The 22170-nt window shown below is 34.3% G+C and overlaps 2 protein-coding genes across 3 annotated transcripts in view; both read left to right on the top strand.

The window, feature by feature from the left end:
- The window catches only part of LOC102263789 (fibronectin-like), a 40088-nt gene extending 37331 nt beyond the window's left edge, over window positions 1-2757 (top strand). Inside the window, exon 14 of the mRNA XM_014531635.1 lies at window positions 2591-2757. Within this exon, the coding sequence (XP_014387121.1) occupies window positions 2591-2757 (167 nt within the window). The remainder of the gene's footprint in view (window positions 1-2590) is intronic.
- Window positions 2758-3161: 404 nt separating this feature from the next.
- Window positions 3162-22170, top strand: part of PTPRQ (protein tyrosine phosphatase, receptor type, Q) — a 219873-nt gene continuing 200864 nt past the window's right edge. For both annotated transcript variants that reach the window (XM_014531678.1, XM_005884154.2), the window contains exons 1-7: window positions 3162-3217; window positions 3551-3662; window positions 4274-4500; window positions 10524-10593; window positions 15494-15693; window positions 16813-17062; window positions 18891-19019. In XM_014531678.1, coding sequence (XP_014387164.1) covers window positions 3164-3217; window positions 3551-3662; window positions 4274-4500; window positions 10524-10593; window positions 15494-15693; window positions 16813-17062; window positions 18891-19019 — 1042 coding nt within the window. In that variant the 5' untranslated portion in view covers window positions 3162-3163. The remainder of the gene's footprint in view (window positions 3218-3550; window positions 3663-4273; window positions 4501-10523; window positions 10594-15493; window positions 15694-16812; window positions 17063-18890; window positions 19020-22170) is intronic.

The following is a 22170-nucleotide window of genomic DNA, read 5'->3' on the forward strand; positions in this document are numbered from 1 at the left end:
TCCACCTCTAGTTTTTATTGTTTAGTAACAATTAGGTTAAGAGTAATATTTTTGTTTCATATTTTCCTACCCTTTGAGGGATTAAATTCCATTGAGTGCAAGTCATGTATTTATTATGGGTCTACTTTCAATTAATTGAATCTTTCAGCTCATACGCAAAGAGCTGCACTCTTCCATATGACTTGGCATTGTTCTACCTCCACTACCTTTTATGAGGGCAGGCCTCGCTCCTCTGCTCAGACTTAACAAGATCCCACTAACTAGCATCTCACTGCTATTTTTAACCTTTCTCCAAATCATACCATTCCAGAGTAATGGTTTAAAATTAAATAACAAACAAAACAAAAAACACCAAATCAGATTGCTTTCCTGCTTAAAATTTTTAAATGAATTTTCATTGTATTTAGGGGGTAAAAAATCTAAAATCTTTTTTATGGCCTGCATGTTCTTCAGACTGTTTCTCTTTCATATGTGATCCCAGAAACGCAGGCTGCCGTTTGTCACTCTAAATTCTGTCCATTTCCCAGGCTTCTAACCACTCTGCTTTGAAAGGACTTTACCAAATTGTCTTGACGACAGGCTGCCTTTTCTCACTTACTCTTAAATTCTGTCCATTTCCCAGGCTTCTATCGACTCTGCTTTGAAAGGACTTTACCAAATTGTCTTGACGTTTTCAGACCTTCCCTCCTGATCAGATTGGCAAATGTCCAGACAAATATATTCTTCCTCCTCTTGGTGAGACAGGCTTCATCCTTAGCCAAGAGTTCTTCAGTGTGTAATCTTAAACCTCAGTCTAGGAAACTACATCCTATCTCACCGCTATCTCAGTAAGCAGACCTTCACTTCTCTGATCTTCCTTTTTCTTCCAAAACACCAAAACACCAAATCAGATTGCTGAGGTATTTTTCTAGATTCTTCCCTAAGACTTCATGGATATTAGCTATTTTCCGGGACCCTTGAAGCAATAGCATTGCCCTCATATAAATCAGTACGTGTTGGTAGTAGTTAATTGGACTTTTGTCATGTTGGACTTTTTGTCTATGTTAATGTGGGCTGACTAGCAGAATCAAGCTCTTTTCTCTCAAGCCTCAGAATACCAAGGACATAAGTCTGTGTGCTCAATGATCCAGGAAAAATGCCAGCACCTATGAACAACAAAGGAATTGTACCCCTCACAAACTGGGTATTTTCCTGATCTTTTATCTTGGGCTTATAATAATTCTATTTTTTTATTAATGAGAGAGAGAGAGAGAGAGAGAGAGAGAGAGAGAGAGAGAAATCGATCCATTGCTTCCCGCTCATGCCCTAATTGGGATCAAACCCAATACCCAAGTATGTGCCCCGACCCGAAATCAAACCCACCACCTTTTGGTGCAAGGGACGACACTCCAACCAACTGAGCCACACAGGCCAGGACTACAATATTTCTAAAGAGTTCTTACAAAAAACTCTAGTGCTCACTCTGTGGGCAATTTGGAGATGCCTAGAGGATGTATCTTTGAAACTGTTGTGGTGCAAGTTAATTAATTGATATCAGTTTCAGGTGCTAGGGAAGCATTATAAGCATTAAAGGAACTTTCAAAGGGAATAAACAATAATTCCAAAAGTATCTCCCTCCCACCTCCCCCCAAAAGAGAAATTGACTTGTTATGTTAAGATTTCTGTTTTAGGCAATGTCTCATTATCAGTTTTGTTAGGAAAAGTATATTTAAAAATTATATTCATTCAAGTGATCTTGGATGGGGGAGGGCTTTAAAATGGTAAGTGGAATTCAGTTATTAATTCCAGACTCCTTTCTTCTGGAAACAGTGTTAAATTGGATGTGTATCGGGTATGTTTTTCACATGCTTGTCCTCATAAATTCTCTCCCTCCCTTATATTGTTTGTCTGAAATCTGCACTAAAGATAAAGTGGAATAAAAAAATGAGTCATTGGCAACCAATCAGCAGAACTTAATGTTCGAAACTCCCTTCAAGGAGGTAGAGGCAGCATAAGAAAAATTTTGAAAACAGAGGAAGCAAAGATAGAAAATTATGGCTGAAATAGCTAGGACAGTTAGACTAAGTTAAAAACTATCATATTTCCTCTCCCATCTGAAAGCTTAGCTTTCCTTTAAAAAGAAACACCTAACTAAGTATTTATCAGAATTTGTAACCCTTTAAAAATTTTGCCACGTTTTGGTTATACATTTTTTCCAATTGTCTTCTATTTGGTAAATATCCAGATAATTGGATAAATAGTTTGTACTTACTTTGCTTAAAATGATTCAATTTTTTCTATTACAACCAAGCTTTAAAAAACAATCTGGTCCACCAACAGATTTTAGTAAGTAAAAAAGAAAAAAATATTCCAGAGACAGATAACCTAAGTCGATATGCTATTTCTGATCATTATACTTAAAAATTAGTTATTGTTAAAAGTATGATATACATGCCTAGCACCTTCGCATGACCAGACATAATTTAAAGGACTCCATGCTTTCTAACAATGTGATTAGTTTGAAACTTGACCCTTAATCCATTGATTTTCATTTTCTTCTTTGAAGCTTTCGCTGAATAACCATTTGAAAACTCTAATTTTTCAATACCAGAGCCGGAAAAGCCAGAGAAACTTAAAGCCTTCAATATCTCCGCACATTCCTTTTCTCTGCGCTGGAGCCTGCCCTCCGGCCACGCGGAAGGGTTTCATGTGGATCTGGTTCCTGACAGTGGCTTTGTTTCTATCAAAGATCTTGGAGGCGGAGAGTATCAGGTGTAGTTTTCATTATCACACTTGCCGAGCCAACTTGTATTTATATTTGGTCCTAATAGGAACGTTCTTTATGAAACTCATTCAGCACGAAAACATCCTCCTTTGAGAGTTTTTCAAAGCACAAGTTGAAGACAGAAACACTGTTGCCGAATTGAGGAGTGTAAGTTTCAGCATCAGTGGACTGTTACCTTAGCGAAGTCTATACTTTTTTTTTTTTAAGTCTACCCTGAACCTACAGCCAACCATCCAAGGGTTCATGAATAGTTTAACAAAGAAAGGGCAGAGCTATTGAGTAATCCAGGCTCATTAATTGTGTACCTGCCAGGAGGATCTGTCTTTAAATCATTAATGCATGCAACATTTCTCTCTAGAGCCATCAATGTGATTCCACTGCCTGAAAAATGTAATAACGATGGATATTCTTATCCTATTTTTTTTAGTTTTTATTGGAACTTCAGAGACACAGGTATTTCATACACACTCATAAAAATGAGGGCTAAGCAATGGGCTATAGATTTAAGACTCTTAAATAGTTGTTTCTTGTGACAATGAACTAGCATAGATGGAAATACAGATTTAGTGTTCTATAATGCAGTATGTTTTGTAAGTTTTGTGTGTGAATAGTTGTGTGATAGAACACACTTATATTTTACAATACTATGAAACTTGTGATATTTTAAACAGTGCAGAGTTATACAGTGAAGTTGCTTTATTGTTCTGACTGTGATAGATTCATTATTTTAGCTTTCTTGCTTTCCAGGAAGAGTTTTATTGCAATTGTTTGTTTTTGGTGTTCTAGGTTGATGTTTCCAATGCTGTTCCTGGCACTAGGTACGATGTGACAATCTCTTCAATTTCTGCTACAACATACAGCTCACCTGTTAGTAGAACAGTGACAACGAATGTAACAAGTGAGTATGTGCTTCTATTTGGATCCAGTATAAATCTATTGGATGGAAACACTTATATTAGCAATATGGGCTTTATATGCACGAAAGCAGTTTGGTAATTAAAGCAAAAATGGAAACTTAAGAAAGTGATATGTTTAGGACCTTCATTTTACTGGTTCTTTAGTGTCCTTTTCTTTCAAAGACTAAAGGTAACTATTCTATACCTGTTCATGAAACGGATGAGAGACTGTTACTGGTAATATTTAAATAATAAAGAGCCTGAAAATAAACTCACTGTACTTGCTAAGAAAGAATTATTCAGTTTGCAAGACTATTTCTTATTTTCTCAGTTTTGTGTGTAAGACTGTACAAGTAAGTTTCTTTTGAAAATAATCTGGCATCCAAAGTATATTTGGCATGTAGTATTTAGTAGCATTCCATTTTTTACATTCTTATAACAGAATGTTTTTGGTATTTCCCGAAGTACTTAGTCTTTTTATTTTTCTCTTGGTTCTAGGGAGGATGCATTCACATTTAAGAGACTATTCATCTTCACAAGTGTACATTTGCAAATACTTTTCTTCCCTATGACTGTTAACATACAATAATTTAACATGATTTTGCTTTAATAGAACCAGGGCCTCCAGTCTTCCTAGCAGGAGAAAGAGTTGGTTCTGCTGGGATTCTCCTGTCTTGGAATACACCCCCTAATCCAAATGGAAGGATTATCTCTTATGTTGTGAAGTATAAGGAAGTTTGTCCATGGATGCAAGCAGCATATACACAAGTTAGAGCAAAGCCAGACAGCCTGGAAGTTCTTCTTACTAATCTTAATCCTGGAACAACATATGAAATCAAGGTAATAATTTTTTTTTAACAATTACTTAGTATTAAAATATTCCCTTATTTTAAAGGTGAAGGAGCTTTTCCCATCTGGTCAAGCCTTTTCAGCTGCACAGAAGTGCCTGAGGAATGATAATTTGAATCATGACCTCAGTGCCCACCGGGGCTTTTAAAACAAACAAATGTTATAATCCTCTTTCATTTTTATGTGCATTTATGTAATTTATCTATTTTTAAAAGCATTGGCTTAGTGATTTTTTTCAAAGAATAAATTAAGTTTAAAATACATAATTTAGGGTTTATAAGTGAAAATGTTCTACTTTTTAATTAAAATCAAAGTTAGCTTTGTTATTTTTCTTTGAACCCTGTTGTATTTGTATGTCTGTTATTGAAATTTTGGGTAATGGAATGGAAGTTACTCATGAGCCAGTTTTTCAAAGAACCATGAATTCAAATCAGCTCCATTCACCAATATTTCCTGATAATTTACTGGGTATTTGTGCTAATAAAAATGTTTAATCCTTTACAACATTTAATATGCAAAATTTAACATCTTATTTGAAAATGAAATAAAGAAGAACCTATGAAAAACTATCCTAAATTAGTTAGGCCAGATGAAAATGTTTACAATTAAGAGATATCTGTGATATTTCTAGGGAGGTAGTAAAGAATACAGATGTTTTCTTGTTCTTCTGTACTTTCAACATAACATCAAATGTTCTTTGATTGTTGTAGGTAATTGAATGTTGAGAAAAAATCTGTTAGAGCTGTATAAATATGTGATCAGACAAAACTGGGGTGACCTTCTAGAATGGTTAGAAATGATGGAGAGATTTTGCCTGGAGGGTTTTTCCTACTGGAATTTTGCCTATTTGGGAAATAAAAAAACATAACAAGAACTGGAGAGCATATACCAAAATTGGAGATCTCACAAATGAGAAAAGTAAAAACAAACTTTTACTGATACAAATGTCAAATTTAAACATTTGTGATGGCAATTTTATTGCAGAAAAGTGGGTTAAAGAATGGGAAACCTTTTCCTAACTGCATCTGAAAATGACATACTACAGATATTTTCTATAAACAGGTGCATATTCAGATTAATTTATGTGAAAATATCCTGTTGAAGGTGATAAGTAGAGTTTATATTTTAATGTGATATGAGAAGCTACTTAGCCAACTTAGCTCTGCTTAGATCTATTTTTATGGAGTTTGAGTTTTTATTCCTTTGAATTCTCTTATTCTTTTCATCCCACACTTTATAAATCATTGTTGAGTCCTTTACACTGTGGAGATAAATGTTAGCGATTGCAGAATTCCAAAAGGTATTTGGCATATTACATTTGATATCTTCAAAATGTAGGTATCAAATCTATATGATAATGGAAAAATCCTGTTAAGTATATCACATGTGCTATTTCGTTTAGTCCTCAGAACAATCCTAGGACATAGATACGTTATTATTGCCATTTTAAAGAAAAGGGAAATGTGACTTAGAACAGTTAAGTTAATTGACCAAACCTACTTATCTGGGAATTGGTAGAGGTGCACTTGAAACCAAGATCGTCTGACTCCGGTGTGGCATTTGGAAGGCCTTGAGTCTTGCTCCGTTTTCATGACACTTTCTCTGCCTGTTCTATTTGACGAGCTATCCAAGTCAAAAAGAACTGTTTCATCTCTGAAATTCTAGAATCCTTAGTCTAAATGATTAAATAGATCTGCTTATTTTAAAAATTGTTTTCCTGAGTGTTTATTTGCCTGATTAAATTGTAAACTCTAAAGCCAGATACCATAGCTATGGTCTTGTATTTGTTACAGAAATAATTGTAGATCTTGCATGGAGTGACTACAGTTGAAAGAGGTTGAACTTTAAAAATAAGCCAAATTTTAGCTGGATTTTGGTTCTGCTACTTATGCCTGTATGACTTCAGGCAAGTTATCTGACCTCTCTCAACTAGTTTTCTCATCTATAAATTGTTGACAATAATGCCTCATGTTTTGATTATGTGGCTAAAATGAGATTTATAAAATTGTTTGAAGATTTCCTGGTATATAGAAGTTGCACTTTATTTTTTATTTTTTTTATTAGCATAACAATTTATTAGCAAATGAAATAACACATATAGGATCTTATGTAGTAAACAATGAACATACCCTTCCAGAGAAAAAGAATCTGCTATTAACCAACTCCCCCTCTCCTACAATAGGCTGCAATCATCAATAACTCATTCTCATTCCATAGAGTAGAGGTGAGGAAGCTTTATTCTGCCAAGGGCCATTTGGATATTTATAACATCATTTGCAGGCCCTACAAAATTACCAACTTAAAAATTAGTCTGCCATATTTAATTAATTCACCCTTAATGCTTTGGCAGGGCCAGACCAAATGATTTCACAGGCCTTATATGGCCCTTGGGCTGGACATTCCCCCGACTGCCATAGAGGATTAAGCATGATTTATGTGTAATAGCATCAAGGCACTTGCTTTAATTAAAAAAGATATATGTGGTATAAAACATATTCCTAAAAGTCATTGGCCTTGAATAATTGAAAAAAAAGGCAGTATACTTTTTTAATGAAGTGACAAGACTCAGAATTTGAGTTAACTCATTATCACCCTGTTATTGTCTTAATTTGTGTATAAAATTGCAAAGAGACAAAAGGTAGCATTTTATAAAGATTGATTTGTTCACACTAATTTTTGAGAAATCATGGCAGCATCAGAATTCAAACAGTAATTTCCCAAATGATTTGAATTAAAAGGTAACAGCTGTTTCACTCCAAGTATTATCTTATTACTTTAGGGATGGAGAATGTGGCAGGGGAAGAGAACTTCTTAAAATAAGTTTATTAAAACTGAAGTTAAAAATCTTTTCTGGCTTAAGCTGCTTATCTGTTTGACAACTAAAAAGCCTTCAGTTAGAAATTTAGTCACTGGTATTTTGTAGTAAGATTATGATTATTTGGCCTTTTTCAGAGTTATAATTCAAGTCCAAAGAAAGGTTATATGCCTGGTTCCAGTGTAGACTTACAAACATACTATCTCCAGTAAAGGCATTTGGTGTCATTATTCCAGTTTCCATAATTCAATATATCCTTCCTATTTTACATCACTAAGAGGAAAAGAAAATACATACCAAACCCCCTACAATCTAATATAATGCTTATTGAACATGTTTACTTTAAAATTTAAAGTGCAAAAAACTTTTAAAAAAATAATCCTTGTCAGGATAAAAATTACCTTATAAAAATAAATCTCCACCACTCACACATCCAAATTCTCCATTCCTAGTTACTAATATATTTTTTTAAAAAACGAAAATGTACCTTTAAGTTACAGTATTTCAATAGAATTTTACTTTAATAATAGGCTATGATAACAAACCAGCTGGTATATTATTTTGGCCTGTTCCATTATAATTTTCATTCTTGTTATTAGCACTCAAATTAATGATTCCATTTATGATTATCTAAAACCTTTCTACCAGAGCTCTCCTCTTGGGAGCATGCCTGAGCCTTTTCCTTCCTCCCTCTCCCCACCAGGCAGTTACCTTTGCCTTTCTTTCTCCTGAGCTCCAAGGGCCCTTCTTTTGCTTCTGCAACATGTTTCCTGAGCCCAGGCAGCCCCGCTGGCTCATTTCTATTACCTCTGTAACTTTCTAAATAAACTTAATCTGAAACAAACACATACAAAATCTTTATTTAAAAAAAGAAAGCCAAATTACTACAGAGCCTAAAGGCTTTCTAGATCCAATTTCCTCCTTTTGCAGTTTTTAAGCCCAGTTTCAAATAAGGCATCACTATAACAGATAAAGAAAACATTGGGGGTGGGGGGAGAAAGAGAGAAACATCAAAGAACAGAAAAATTAAGCAAAGTCTAAATCCTATCGATTGAGTTTTTACTACGTCACTGTGGAATCATTCCCTGAATAGACGGAGGCATCCCTGCCTCCTTCTTTGTCTCAGTTGCCTGCCTCCTGCTAAGACCTCTGTCCAGACTCAGTTCAGCTCCTCCATAAAGCATCTCCAAGTGCCACTGTGTGTCACTGAGTTACCACATGGCTCGCCTACTGGATTTAGTATCAGAGTCCCAGCACCCAGCACAGAACCCTAGAGTTCTGCATAGGTCTTCAGGAAGTGTTTGAGGAATTATCTACATTGATGCAAAAAGAACTTATAGTTCATCTATACCACTACATAGAGGAAAACAATTCATTAAAAACTTTAATAAGGCTCACAGACCTTGAATTTATCATTATAACTCCTAGATTCAATTTTTAAAGTTCCCAAGAAATTCACTGCAGCCCTTTTCTAAGAGTAGAGCTAACACCCAGACAAATTACTAAGAGAACACAATATACATTTAAAGACCACCATTTACCATACTGTAAATTTAGCGACAAATTTGGCTTCAAAGTCTACTATTGTTTAAAAGCTAAGTCAGTCTACCCAAATCTTGTTTTCCTTTGGTCCTAATGAGAAATTTTTAAAAGTAATTGTCAACTAGACATCTGTCCATTTGACTGCCATCAGAGGCACAGATAGTACTGTAGTCACTAGTGCTCCACAGTAGGTCAACCTGGGCTTATGTCCAATGCTGGCTACTACATGCTCCTCAACTCTCTCATCTTTGGTGAATCTGTGCCCCTCTCCTTTTAGAAACAGAACCCAGTTTTGACCTTGCTCTCAAACTAAGGTGTGGCTTCTAATCCTGACCTCCCTACTGTTGTGCGGGGTTAACCAGGGATTGGATCCTATTCAACTGAATGCCTCTGTTTTCTCCCTTATTTAGTCAGCGGTGGTCTTTTCAATGATCTACTCCTTTCACCCCTCTCCTGAATGTCAATCCTTAGTCTCTCTGTGCATGGGTACCCTCCACTCCTCTTATTGTAGCAAATTTAAAAATAAATAAGGTTGTAAAGTTTTAACCATTAAGTATGTACACAATACATTTCAATTAAATGACCATTTTAAGATATTCAGAATTTTGTACGTTTGTCAATAAGCAATGAGAAAATGTTCATTTAGACACTGAAGTCTAGAGTAAGCAAGATATTTTTGTATCAATAAAACTTGTAAAGTATCGCATAGTGAACTGAAAATCCAAGGCTTTGAGCAAGAAAGCAAAGGAAATGAAAACATTAGTTTTGCGAGTGAATTAAGCTTTGGTTTCACGTTTGATTTCTTTAAATACCAGCAAAAATATTTTAAGACATGTATGGATAGGCCAAACTCTACCCAAGCAGAAAGGGTAAGATATAAATTCTTGAGAAATCTTAAATGTTTTTACAACTAGTTACCAAAAGCAGAATCTCGTTTGTCTGAGTGGAAGAGGTACTAATCAGAGCACAATTCAAGACTTTGCTAAATGCACAAAGCTCCAGAATTGTTCATATCCACATATGAAGAGAAAGGTTAGGTAAAGGTCAAATTCTGTTACTCCATTTTGCTAAGGAGTTTTTCAAATTTTTTGGACTTTTTTTTTTACTGTGCTAGTGTTTGCCAAATTATAGAGTTGTCTTAAACATGTACTCTACTCTGTCAGGCATCATTAGACATCTATATTGGTCTGGATTCAAACCTAGCTTGGGGGAGGAAGGCAAGAAGGATTAAAAACAAATGATTAACCAACAGAAAAGAAGGCACAGACGCTTCCAAAGGAACATCAATAATTAATTTGTACATGTTTTAGAGAAAACAAAGCTAATGCTTACTGCATGCACTACTATTTCAGAAAGACTATCAATAGAAGTTGCACTTTAAATGGTAATTGTTAGCATAGGCTATAAAACTTGATTATTAATTTTTCCATTTAGAATATGAGAAATTTGTTGAATCAAACTATGCTTTAAATACATCCTTAGGGGAAATAGAAATATGGACAAACCCTGTATATGCCTTACACTTTGGGTGTATTGTAAGGATGAGAGAAAAAGTGTCTTTATCATTTGCCAAATAATAAGTCAAAGTTTTATTATTTCAGATTCTGTTTAATTAGAGAGCAAAACCCTTGAACATAATTATTTCAATCTCCTCTAGGTGGCTGCTGAAAACAGTGCTGGCATTGGAGTGTTTAGTGACCCATTTCTCTTCCAAACGGCAGAAAGTGGTAATTTTCCTAAAGCATTTTTTCTACATTAACTTAGTTATGAGTTTTTGTTACTTAATTTGTTGCCAAAATGAATAAAATTTTCAATAGTATGACCATTTAATTATTTTAGAGTCTTCTTAGTTAATTTATTCATTAAAGTATATATTGTCATTTCTGATTATAAAAGCAGTGTTATCTTAACAAACTAAAAAAAAAAACAACCCACAAAAATAAAAAACATGAAATGAAAATTATTCATCGCCCTGTTTTACAAAATATCCTGTTATTATTTTGGTACATTTCTGGCTGGTCTTCCTCTCCTCTCCTCTCCTTATATATTTCTATATAACTGCATATAATGAAAGTGTCATTTATGCACATTTATATCTTGCATGTTTCTGTTAACATCATCATAAGCATGTATATGACATTAAATTTTTAGAAATATGGATTTTAACAGTTATAATATTATCCATAACATGTAGTCATTACCAAACCAATTTAAAGACACCTCTATTATTCTAGTGGCAGAGAAGAAAAATCTTGAAGTCATTATTGATTCTAACAGTATACTCACCAGCAAATCCCGCCAGTACTACATCAAAATGTTATCTTGAATCTCACTCCTATTGCTAATCACTGCAATCTATGATCTGTTCTTGCATGAACAATTGAAAGTCCTCTTTCTGATTTTCTTGTTTCCAATTTACCTGCCTATAGTTTACTTTCTTTACAAGAGCTATATCATCTTTTGAAACAAGCCAGACTGTGTTACTTCTCTCTTCTTAACATGGCTTCTATATCATTCAGAACAAGACCCTAAATCAGTGGTTCTCAACCTGTGGGTCCCGACCCCTTTGGGGGTCGAACGACCCTTTCACAGGGGTCGCCTTAGACCATCGGAAAACACATATTTTCAATCGTCTTAGGAACAGAGACACCACTCCTCTATCTGTATCCAGGCGGGTCCGCCCACATGCAGATAGGCCCACATACGAGTACGGGGCGCATTAGGAAGGTTGAGAACCACTACCTAAATCCTTCCCATGGCCTACAGTGCTCTGTATGCTCTTTCCTCCCTCAGATTTCATTCTCCCCTCCTCCATCTACTCCAGCCACACTGATATTTTTGAACTCTATGTATTCCATACTTCTGCTAACTGACATAGTTTCTAGAGATATTAACTCTCTCGGCAAAGTATGATTGAGAGAAACTAGAGAAACTCTAAGATGTAGTGGAAATAATCTTGGAATTGGTGTTTCATTGTTTCTCATATGCTGTGTGTTCTTGGTCAAATTGCATAATTACACAATCCTGCTTGCTATATATTTCCCCCCTTTTTTTTGGTAACTGTAAAGAGGTATAAATGTAATGTAAATATAAATGTAATCCAATCATTGATCTCCAGTTTTCCCACCAAACCCCTTTTATTATTTATGCTACATAGAACCGACATTTAAGGAAAATTTCTGTGCATTTATTATTGTTTAATCAGAAGTAATTTCTTTCCCCATGAATAAAAGTACTGTTAGGAAGCGTGTACAAGTTAACCAGTTATACTCTATTGAGTTAATGTTCCATCCAATTAGCACAAAAGCCCAACTTTTTAACTTCCATGGAGCATTATTTCAGGTAAACATAATTTATTTTGGCTTTACAATATAAAAAATATCTCTTGCACCTTCATTCCCAACTTAGTGGATCCTTAAAAGTGCAGGAAAATACTTTTAAAAGCCTCTGTATTGCATTTATATAGTTGTTTTCTGGCTCAATAAATGTGTGTTTTGTATAGTGTACACTTGGAAAAATTGTAGGTACTTTCACACACTTGTGTCCTTACACATGTCACTGGTCTAGATATAGCCTCAAAGTGTTGGAAGATGCTTATCTGAAAGATGAGATGACTTTGTAAACAGAATTTTTTGGTACTTCAGTATCAAATCTTTCTACTTAGATCATGATGGATATATTAACCTATAAAAATCAAAATAATGGGATTTTTATGCATAAAAATTCAGAAGTAGAAATTAGACTATTTAAAATAGAAAAAGACCTGCCAATTCAAAGAGCTAGAATTAGTCTTCAGACAATATGAAGTCACAAAAGGAAAACACACATATATTTTATTGAGATAAAGTTTAATTTAAAGCAAGTTAATAAAAAAAATACTATTTCTCGCTAAATGTTGTCTAAGTGATGGAATTATGTAATTAATTTTAAAATCTATTTAATGTTTTGGGTCAACTTTTATCTTAATATTCTGAAATCATGCTTTGGAATTTAATAAAAATTTGGTTACCTTATAAATTCAAATTTCTCTACACTTGAGTAGTTCTCTATGACTGTTATTAAGGCCCATTTGGAAATGTGTCAGCTTGTCTGACACACTTGTTAATTTTACACACATATATACACATATGTGTGTGTGTACATATATCAGGAATACTTATAAAAATTTGTATAGTTTACACAAATAAGAAATTTAAAGGGATGATTAAGATTCATGAAGAGAGTAAATTGATGGTTACCAGAGAGTTTGGGGGTATGGGAATAAGATTGATGTTGTTTTAAGTACACACTTGTTGCTCTGGCCAGTGTTGCCCAGGGTGTCCTGGATTCAATTCCTGGTCAAGGGTATGTACCTGGGTTGTATGTTTGATGCCCAACCTAGTCAGGACATCTGTAGGAGGCAACCAATCGCAGTTTCTCTCTCACATAGGATGTTTCTTTCTCTCTCTCTCTCTCTCTCCTCCCCTTCTACTCTCTAAAAATCCATGGAAAATATGTCACTGGGTGAGGATTAACAAAACACTTAAATAAAGTACACACTTGTAATGAGTAGTAAATAAGCCATAAAGATGTCATGTATAGTATAATGAATATAGACAACAATGTGGTACAATAACCATGCAATTTGATAGAGTGCTAACTATCACTGACAGCAATCATACTACAATGTATAAATATACCAAGTTAACACTATGTGTACCTTAAATTTACACTATGTTATATGTCAAATATATTCACTTTTTAAAAAGATATGTTTTAATTCTTAAAAACCCATATTATATATTTAACAGTCGTTCCTTTTGCATTATTATATTTTATCCACTAAAAAGAAATGTAAGTGTTCAGTCTTTAGTATCATATAGTAATTACTAGAGGCCCGATGCACGGATTCGTGCACTGGTGGGGTCCCTCGGCCTCGCCTGTGGGGATCGGGCTGAAACCGGCTCTTCAATATCCCCTGAGGGGTCCAGGATTGAGAGAGGACGGTTCTTGGGTGACAACCCTAGAATTGGGCTCCCTCCTCTCAGGTTCTGGGTGCATCACCTGAGAACTGCCACTGCCAAGTGACCGCAGCTCAGCAGCTCCTGCATTGATCGTCTGCCCCCTGGTGGTCAGTGCGCATCATAGCTACTGACCAGTCGGCTGGTTGGTTGGTCGCTTAGGTTTTTATATATATAGACTAGAGGCCCGAGGCCTAGTGCACAAAATTCTGCACGAAGGGGGGGCCCTCAGCCCGGCCTGAACCCTCTCCAATCTGGGACCCCTCGGGAGATGTCCAACTGCCGGTCATCCTCTCGCAATCCGGGACTGCTGGCCCTTAACTGCTCATCTGCCTGCCAACCTGATCTCCCTAACTGCTCTCCCCTGCCAGCCTGATAGCCCCTAATCACCTCTGCCTTGGCCCCACCACCATGGCTTTGTCCAGAAGGACATCCAGAAGGTCGTTTGGAAGATGTCCAGTCTAATTAGCATATTACCCTTTTATTAGTATAGATATTATCTTTATTATTCATAAGATTTAATTAAATCCATTGATCAGTTTCCCTTGGAGACAAAAAATTTCCATCCATCATTTCATCTATTATTAATGATTAATCATCCCCCCAAATTGATTTATTTTGTTTTCTGTTAAAATGCCGCTGTCCTTACGTTTCTTTATACTGTTTGTCATATAATTCACATACAACCTCTCTCCCAAGGCCAAACTTTTTTTTATAATTTTTGTGACTTTCATTTATAAATCTATTTTGTCATTCTTTTCTACAATGTGCACCTAAATTCTATTATTTGGTTTCTTAATACTAGGCACTGCTATGACTTATAATGTTTTATCACAAATGTCTTATTTTGTTTTTATTCTTTCAATAGTGAATTGTCATGTTTGTTCAATATTCTGAAGAATCTTGATTATTTACTTTGTCAGTTTTGTATAATTTTCCTTGAAATTAATGGGCATAATTTTCTTTCATTCTGTCCTTATGTTTTTCTCATTCCAATTAAAATAACATACAGATTGTTATTATTGCAGATTATGAATAATTGAAACCGAAGTACCATGAATTCTGATGAAAATTAATTTTGAGGGTGTATGAAACTCAAAATGTAATAACCACAACCAGTTGGGTGGTATTCACTTTATGTTAGACACTAGATATTTAGACATATTCTAGAAATGCTTTTTGGTGTAATTGGTGGAATATTTGTTTTAATTTGCCACTTCTTCATTACCTAAGGAGTCTATATAATTCCAAAATGTTTTAAGAAAAGATTCATGTTTCAGGTTTTTTTTGTTGTGTTTTTTTTGTATATTCACAACTATTAATTGAATTTTTCAGATGTATTTGAAGTAGTTTATCAGTAAATGTGTTGATCAAATAGTCTTGAAGTTAAACTTATCTACTCCTTAAACACAACACTATGGGCCTAATTTCTAGTTCTTTATTTTAGGCAGAAGTTAATTAAATATATTTGAAAACATCTCACCCAAGTAGATTCCCCCTTCCCCAATGTATTATATATTTAGTTTCAGATAACATGGGAAATATAATATCCCAAAATTATATAATTGGCATTCTAAGTTTTATAACATTATTTTTACCTCCCTTGTAATCTCTCTCACTTCCCCAGCTCCAGGAAAAGTGGTTAATCTAACGGTTGAGGCCTTTAACTATTCAGCAGTAAACCTGATTTGGTACTTACCTCGTCAACCAAATGGCAAAATTACCAGTTTCAAGATTAGTGTCAAGCATGCCAGAAGTGGGATAGTGGTGAAAGATGTCTCAATCAGAGTAGAGGACATTTTGACTGGGAAATTGCCAGAATGCAACGTAAGTATTATGGAACACTTTCTATGTCTCAAGAATTTTAAATAAATGTATATCTTGAAGTTTCCTGCATCTGGATACTATATATTTTGCCAAAGTATAGCGATTTGATTTCTTATAGTATTAGGTCATAGTATCATGTTACACACAATTGGCTATATTCAAGGTAGAATAAATGAAGGGTTTGAGAATTCAAGAGTGAGATGTCAGAATTGCTTAGGGAGCTCAGGAAAGACTCCTGACAGGACTGGCATTTTTGATAGGCATTGGAGAAAGGATTGGTGGAGATTGTCTGAGAGGCATACTTTGGGTGAAGGATACTTTATAAAGCTCTGAAGTAAGAAAGTGTAGGCTGTCACTAGTAACAAGATGTGGCAGGAAGTGAGGGGATAGGCATTGCCAAGGTTAAGTTTGTGAAAGTAGATTTTTGTTGTGCATATCTTTGCTGAAAAATTTGTTATTATTCTAGTCACCAATGGGAAATCCCTAGAAGTACTGTAATAATGCTCTTCTAAAAGTAATTTTGTTGTTCTTTGTGATAATATTGATGGAGAAACAGCCAAACAAAATTTTGTTTTAAATATTCAAATTTTTACAAGTTTCAAAATCTTCTTTGTAGAATTTGGATATATTCTAATATATACAAACACATATACACACACATGAACATTTACTCACATACACAACATATACTTTATGTATGCTTATGAGAAAAAAATGATAGTAACAGTAAGAAAGAAACATTTGAAATTTCACAAACAGGGAAAAATTTCAACTCTTAGGCTCTTGTGCTTTTAACATGAATTTTAAAAATTCTTACTAATGATTTTGCTATAGTTTTACCTTTAAGCCACTTGAAATCCTATTCATAAGAAAGATTAAGGTATAAAGAATGCAATATATTATGCTCTAAAACTGTAGGCATAAATGGGTATAATTCTAGGGTATAATCTAGCAGATTTTTCCATAACTTGAATAGGCTAATTTGTTAAAATCTTAACCAATCATACACATATCACCAATTTAATAATAATATTTATAGTATAAAGGGAAAATAAATAAATTTCTTAAATCTATGAAGAGACAACACATTTTTCCATTGATATTTATTTTATTCCCTAGGAGAATAATGAATCTTTTTTATGGAGTACAACCAGCCCTTCTCCAACCCTTAGTAGAGGTACGCCTCCAACGCGTACCACATATTCATCGAACACATGGGCACGGAGTAAGATAAGCTCCGTGTGGAAAGAACCTATCAGTTTCGTAGTGACACATTTGAGACCTTATACGACATATCTTTTTGAAGTTTCTGCTGTTACAACGGAAGCAGGTTATATTGATAGTACAATTGTCAGAACACCAGAATCAGGTATGGTTTCAATTTATTTCATGTGTGTGTGGGAAAAAAGTTAAATTATGTATAGAAAGGTCTTTCATTTTTTTTTATACAGATCTTTTTGTTAAAATATTTCTTCCCTTCCAATAACTTTCCCCCCTAATGACAGATAATAGAAATCTTACCTGAAGAATCTTCAATTTCACTTCTCTTTTTTGACATAAGCATCTAGAAGCAGAAATATTTGAAATGATTCTTGAGCTAATGACCATGATTCTAAGATCAGCTTTTATTCTGTGATCTCAGTATTTATTCATAATCATCCCCTCCCTTCTGCATCTTCTATGATCACCTATACCAGTGATGGCGAACCTTTTGAGCTCAGCGTGTCAGCATTTTGAAAAACCCTAACTTAACTCTGGTGTCCTGTCACATATAGAAATTTTTTGATATTTGCAACCATAGTAAAACAAAGACTTATATTTTTGATATTTATTTTATATATTTAAATGCCATTTAACAAAGAAAAATCAACCAAAAAAATGAGTTCGCGTGTCACCTCTGACACGCGTGTCATAGATTCGCCATCACTGACCTATACCCTTCTCTCACTGCTACTGCTACCACCAAATGTGAAGATATCACCTGCAGTAGCATAAATATCATGCAATTAACATTTCAGTATTAAATAAGAACAGTAGTTAAAAATATACATATTAGTATCCTATTTGCCCTGCAGTTTCCTCATGTGAAAAAAGGAGACTGCAATAGTGTGTTTCTTATGGCAGTGGTGTTAGGATTCAATGAGTATAATTAGATATTACTATTACTAAATTCAAAAAGCACATACTATTTCTAGATATGAAAATATCTATTTGATTATGGTAGTATGGATATATATATGTAAATTTATGTAGATACTGACATAATTCCATACTAAATATATAGTATCAAACATTCAGTTTTGATTGGTAATATTTGAAGTTATTGGAAATTATTGCTGGTAGAGTAATTTCACTAAAGCATAGTATTTTCTTTTCTGGTAACATAGCTGTTAGTTTTCATCATTTCATTACATGTAAGTTTTAAGTTTCTTTTAATTTAAATAACCATCTTCGAATCATAGCATTTTCTTTTTCCATATCCCTTACTCCTTCTTATACAATAAAAACAAATTCATGAGGGTCACCCAAAGTGAGATTTAGTAGGCACAAAATTTGTTTGGAAAAAAAAATTGAAACGTTTCATTTCAATTTAAAGAAAGGGTAAAATGTAGAAACATCTATGAAAAATAGACTATTCTAAATTGTCATTATTAATTTTATATGTTACCAGTGTTACATTAGAATCTTCTAACTATAGGCTATAAATATTCTCTCAGAACCAAGTACAAATATTGATACAAAAAATAAAGATCATTGCCAATAGATTCTGAAGGTTGTTATTTCCTTGACGCTTTTACTTGTATTTACCAGGAGTTGAGTGTATATCAAGTCAGATACAGGCCTGATGAATGCAATATATATGTACATATACATGTTGCAGGACAGTGTAACTCTACACTGAACTATAAAGAAATGAAACTTAGATGCAGCATTAAATAAGACTAGTAATTGTTGCAAATAAGTTGATCTTATGATCCAGCATGTCTTATTCAAATTCAATTTATTCTATTTTTCCTTTTCTTTTTTTATTTTTATTTTACTTTTCCTTTTCTTAAGTTAAGAAAACACTTTGATATTATTGTGATATTTTATTTTTGACTTTATATTTTATTATGTATATTTAATCAGGTAATTTTTAATTTTAAATATATATATCTGTTCTGCTATTTATTCATTTTCCCCTGTGATTATTTTAGTACCTGAAGGACCACCACAAAACTGTGTAACAGGCAACATTACAGGAAAATCCTTTTCAATTTCATGTGATCCACCAATGACAGTAACCGGGAAATTTAGTTATAGAGTTGAATTATATGGGCCATCAGGTAAGTCTTAATTGGTTTTGTGTTTACCTTTTAGAATAAGAATATTATAAAATATGTTACTGGTATCAATTTTTTAAAAGTATCAGACTCCTTTTATTTTTATTATTATTATTATTATTATTATTATTATTATTTTATTGATTTCAGATAGGAAGGGAGAGGGAGAGAGAGATAGAAACATCAATGATGAGAATCATTGATCGGCTGCCTCCTGCACGCCCCCTACTGGGGGTCGAGCCCACAACCAGGCATGTGTCCTTGACCGTAATTGAACCAGGAACCTTTCAGTCCACAGGCCGACGCTCTATCCACTTAGCCAAACCGGCTAGGGTCTTTTAAAAAGACCCTGTAAATGAAGCAAATAATTGAAAAGTAACAAGGAAGGTGAGGCTCTTTGAAATTTTTGTTTAAACCCATAAATAAGTATAAGGATGGCAAAACACTATCCATGTTTTATATTTGTTGAGGACCAGCTGAACTAGAGATAACCCCTCACGAAGAAAAGTATTAGAGAAGATATACAGAGACCTCCCCCCAAATGTATATACACTTTAACAGCCGATAGCCTAATTTTGAAAATGAAATGTATTTTAATAAACACTGCCTTTATAATTATTGTGTGTATACATTTTTTTGGGACACCCTATATGTCTTCATATTTGAACAAGAGGACCTTGAGTTATTCTGATTACAAATATATTTATGAAGAACAATAGTCTTAGATGATACTAAATCAGATTTCTGCTTAGAATAAGGACTCCATTTCTAATAGTTAGAGCTCTCTGAAAATAATATGAGCAGCTTTATGAAGTGTCAAGTTCTCCATCTTTGTGAACAAGGAGAACTTTGGCATCCATTTGTCATAGATATTTCGAGGGATTGAAATACTGTATTCTTGGGACTTAATTTAAAAAATCTAAAATTGTTTCCTAATTGAGATCTATGGTTATACAAGAGAAGTTAAATTCAAATAACAATGAAATAACATAAACTCACATATTATTATTTATTTGGAAGAATGAAAAAATAGAGTTCCAAATTATTCATTGTGAAACTTTTATGAATCTCATGAATCATATGAGTCACCTTTATTTTTCATTCCTAAGTACCCATGCTCCTAAAATTCTGAAATACTTGCAGTTTTTTAAAAAATGGTAGTCCTTTCTTCTCCTCCCAACCCTTTCTTCTTTCTGGAACACAGAGACAAGCACAATACAGAGACATACCTTTTCTGTATGTTTTGGTATTATTTTGCAAAACATTGACAAGGTAATCTTTCATCTGTAAAACTGATAAATCAAGTAAGATGCATTTAGTAACGATTGCATTTAACAACATGGAGGTCATTAACAATCTGGCAAGAACAGTTATGATGAAGTGTGGGGGTAAATGACTGAGTGGATTGAATTCAATGGGAGAACATTGTTGTAGTGGGTAACAGACAACTCTTGAGTTTTGCTGCAAAGTGAAGCAATGAAAGGAAGCAGAGAATGGGGATAGGGGTAAGCAGAGTTAACAGGGTTTTCCCCCCATAAAGAGAGTGAAGCAATGAAAGGAAGTGGGGGTAAGGGTAAGCAGAGTTAACAGGGTTTTCCCCCCATAAAGAACAAATAATTCTTGTTTGTTGTCTTATGCGAATGAAGAAAGAAACAAAAACTTAATGATATAAGAAAAGCAAGAATTATTGGGAATATGTTTTTGTGTAGGCAGAAGTTGAGATCTTTTGCTTAAATGTAGGGATTAGTTTGAGATAAGAATACAGATGGTTTGTCCATAGTGACAGACTGTAAGGCAGAATATTTGAGTACAGAGGCTGGTAAATAGGTAATTTTGTTGGTGGGAGTCTGTGGTAGATCTTTTCTGATTGATTTAATTTTTTTAATGAAATGAGAAGCAAGACTATCAACTGTGAGTGATGATGGAGCAGACATACTTTTGAACTCGGAGGAGGGAATAGAAAGTACAAAATAATCATGTAGAAGAATAGAGGGAGTGATAGGACTGGAATTGAGTAAGGTGCTAGGCACCATTACGGGCTCTTTTGAGATGTGGTAATGAATAGAGTGATACCAGTCAGAGTGGTTTGTGTTTTTCTCCAGCTCCCTTCAACAAGAGAAGGGCAAGGGAATTGAAGACTTATGTCAGGCAGTGATTATAATTGACAGTGACATTGAGGAAATCAAGTGGTAAAGGACCAAACAAAATAAAATAGAAGAGGTGGTAAAATAAATGGGTTGGAGGTCTGAATGGACTCAAAGAACTTTTGTTTCAGGGTTCTAGAGTAACTGAATAGGAGATAAGAAAGAATGATCGGAAAGTTGAATGAAATTGAGATTATGGAGGATTTGCAGTTATTGGTAATAGTGATAACCAAGTTATGGCCATGAGAGAGTGACTGAGTTAGAGTGCAGGACTAGATTATTTAAAAAGAGCCCGAAGTAGTTTAAGGATTATCTCTAGGAATATTGAAATCACCACAAATTAAGATGGTAGCATTAAAGAAAGTGACATTGAAGTCGTAGGTACTCCATCCAGAATGAAGGTGAGTGACCCTGGGGTTAGAAGATCACTACAACAATGAGGGCTAGTGAATGTCATTATAACATCATATTTAAAACTGTAGGCTTTTATAAGGAGGGAGCTAGAATGGCCTATGACTGGGTAATGAGGAACAAGGAAAACACCACATCTGAAAGGCTAATCATGTCGTAAGGTCTCTGGGGAAAAATAGACTACCACTATTGGGAAGGCTGAAGGGAACAGAAGTGGCCCTTAGAGGGGACAGTCATGTGTCAACTACAGCAAGAAGGTGAAAGAACTATTTAGTGGAAAAGTTCAGGATTTAAGGAATTTTGATGCTGGACTACTGAAGGAATTTTTCTCAGAAACTAAATTAGAAATGTTTTCTAAATAAAATTTTCTATAGATGAAAATGAGAATATTTAGCATTATAATTGACTAAATTTGAATACAAAATACTGTCACTGATTTTTTAAAATAAATCTTTATTGTTGAAAATATTACATATGTCCTCTTTTCCCCCCATTACCCTTTCCCACCCCTCCCCCCCCCCCAAGCCTTCACCACCCACTGTCTGTGTCCTTGGATTATGCATATATGCATATGAGTTCATTGGCTGATCTCTCCCTCC

This window comes from Myotis brandtii, unplaced genomic scaffold, assembly GCF_000412655.1.
Source record: "Myotis brandtii unplaced genomic scaffold, ASM41265v1 scaffold82, whole genome shotgun sequence".
In the NCBI taxonomy this organism is placed as follows: domain Eukaryota; kingdom Metazoa; phylum Chordata; class Mammalia; order Chiroptera; family Vespertilionidae; genus Myotis; species Myotis brandtii.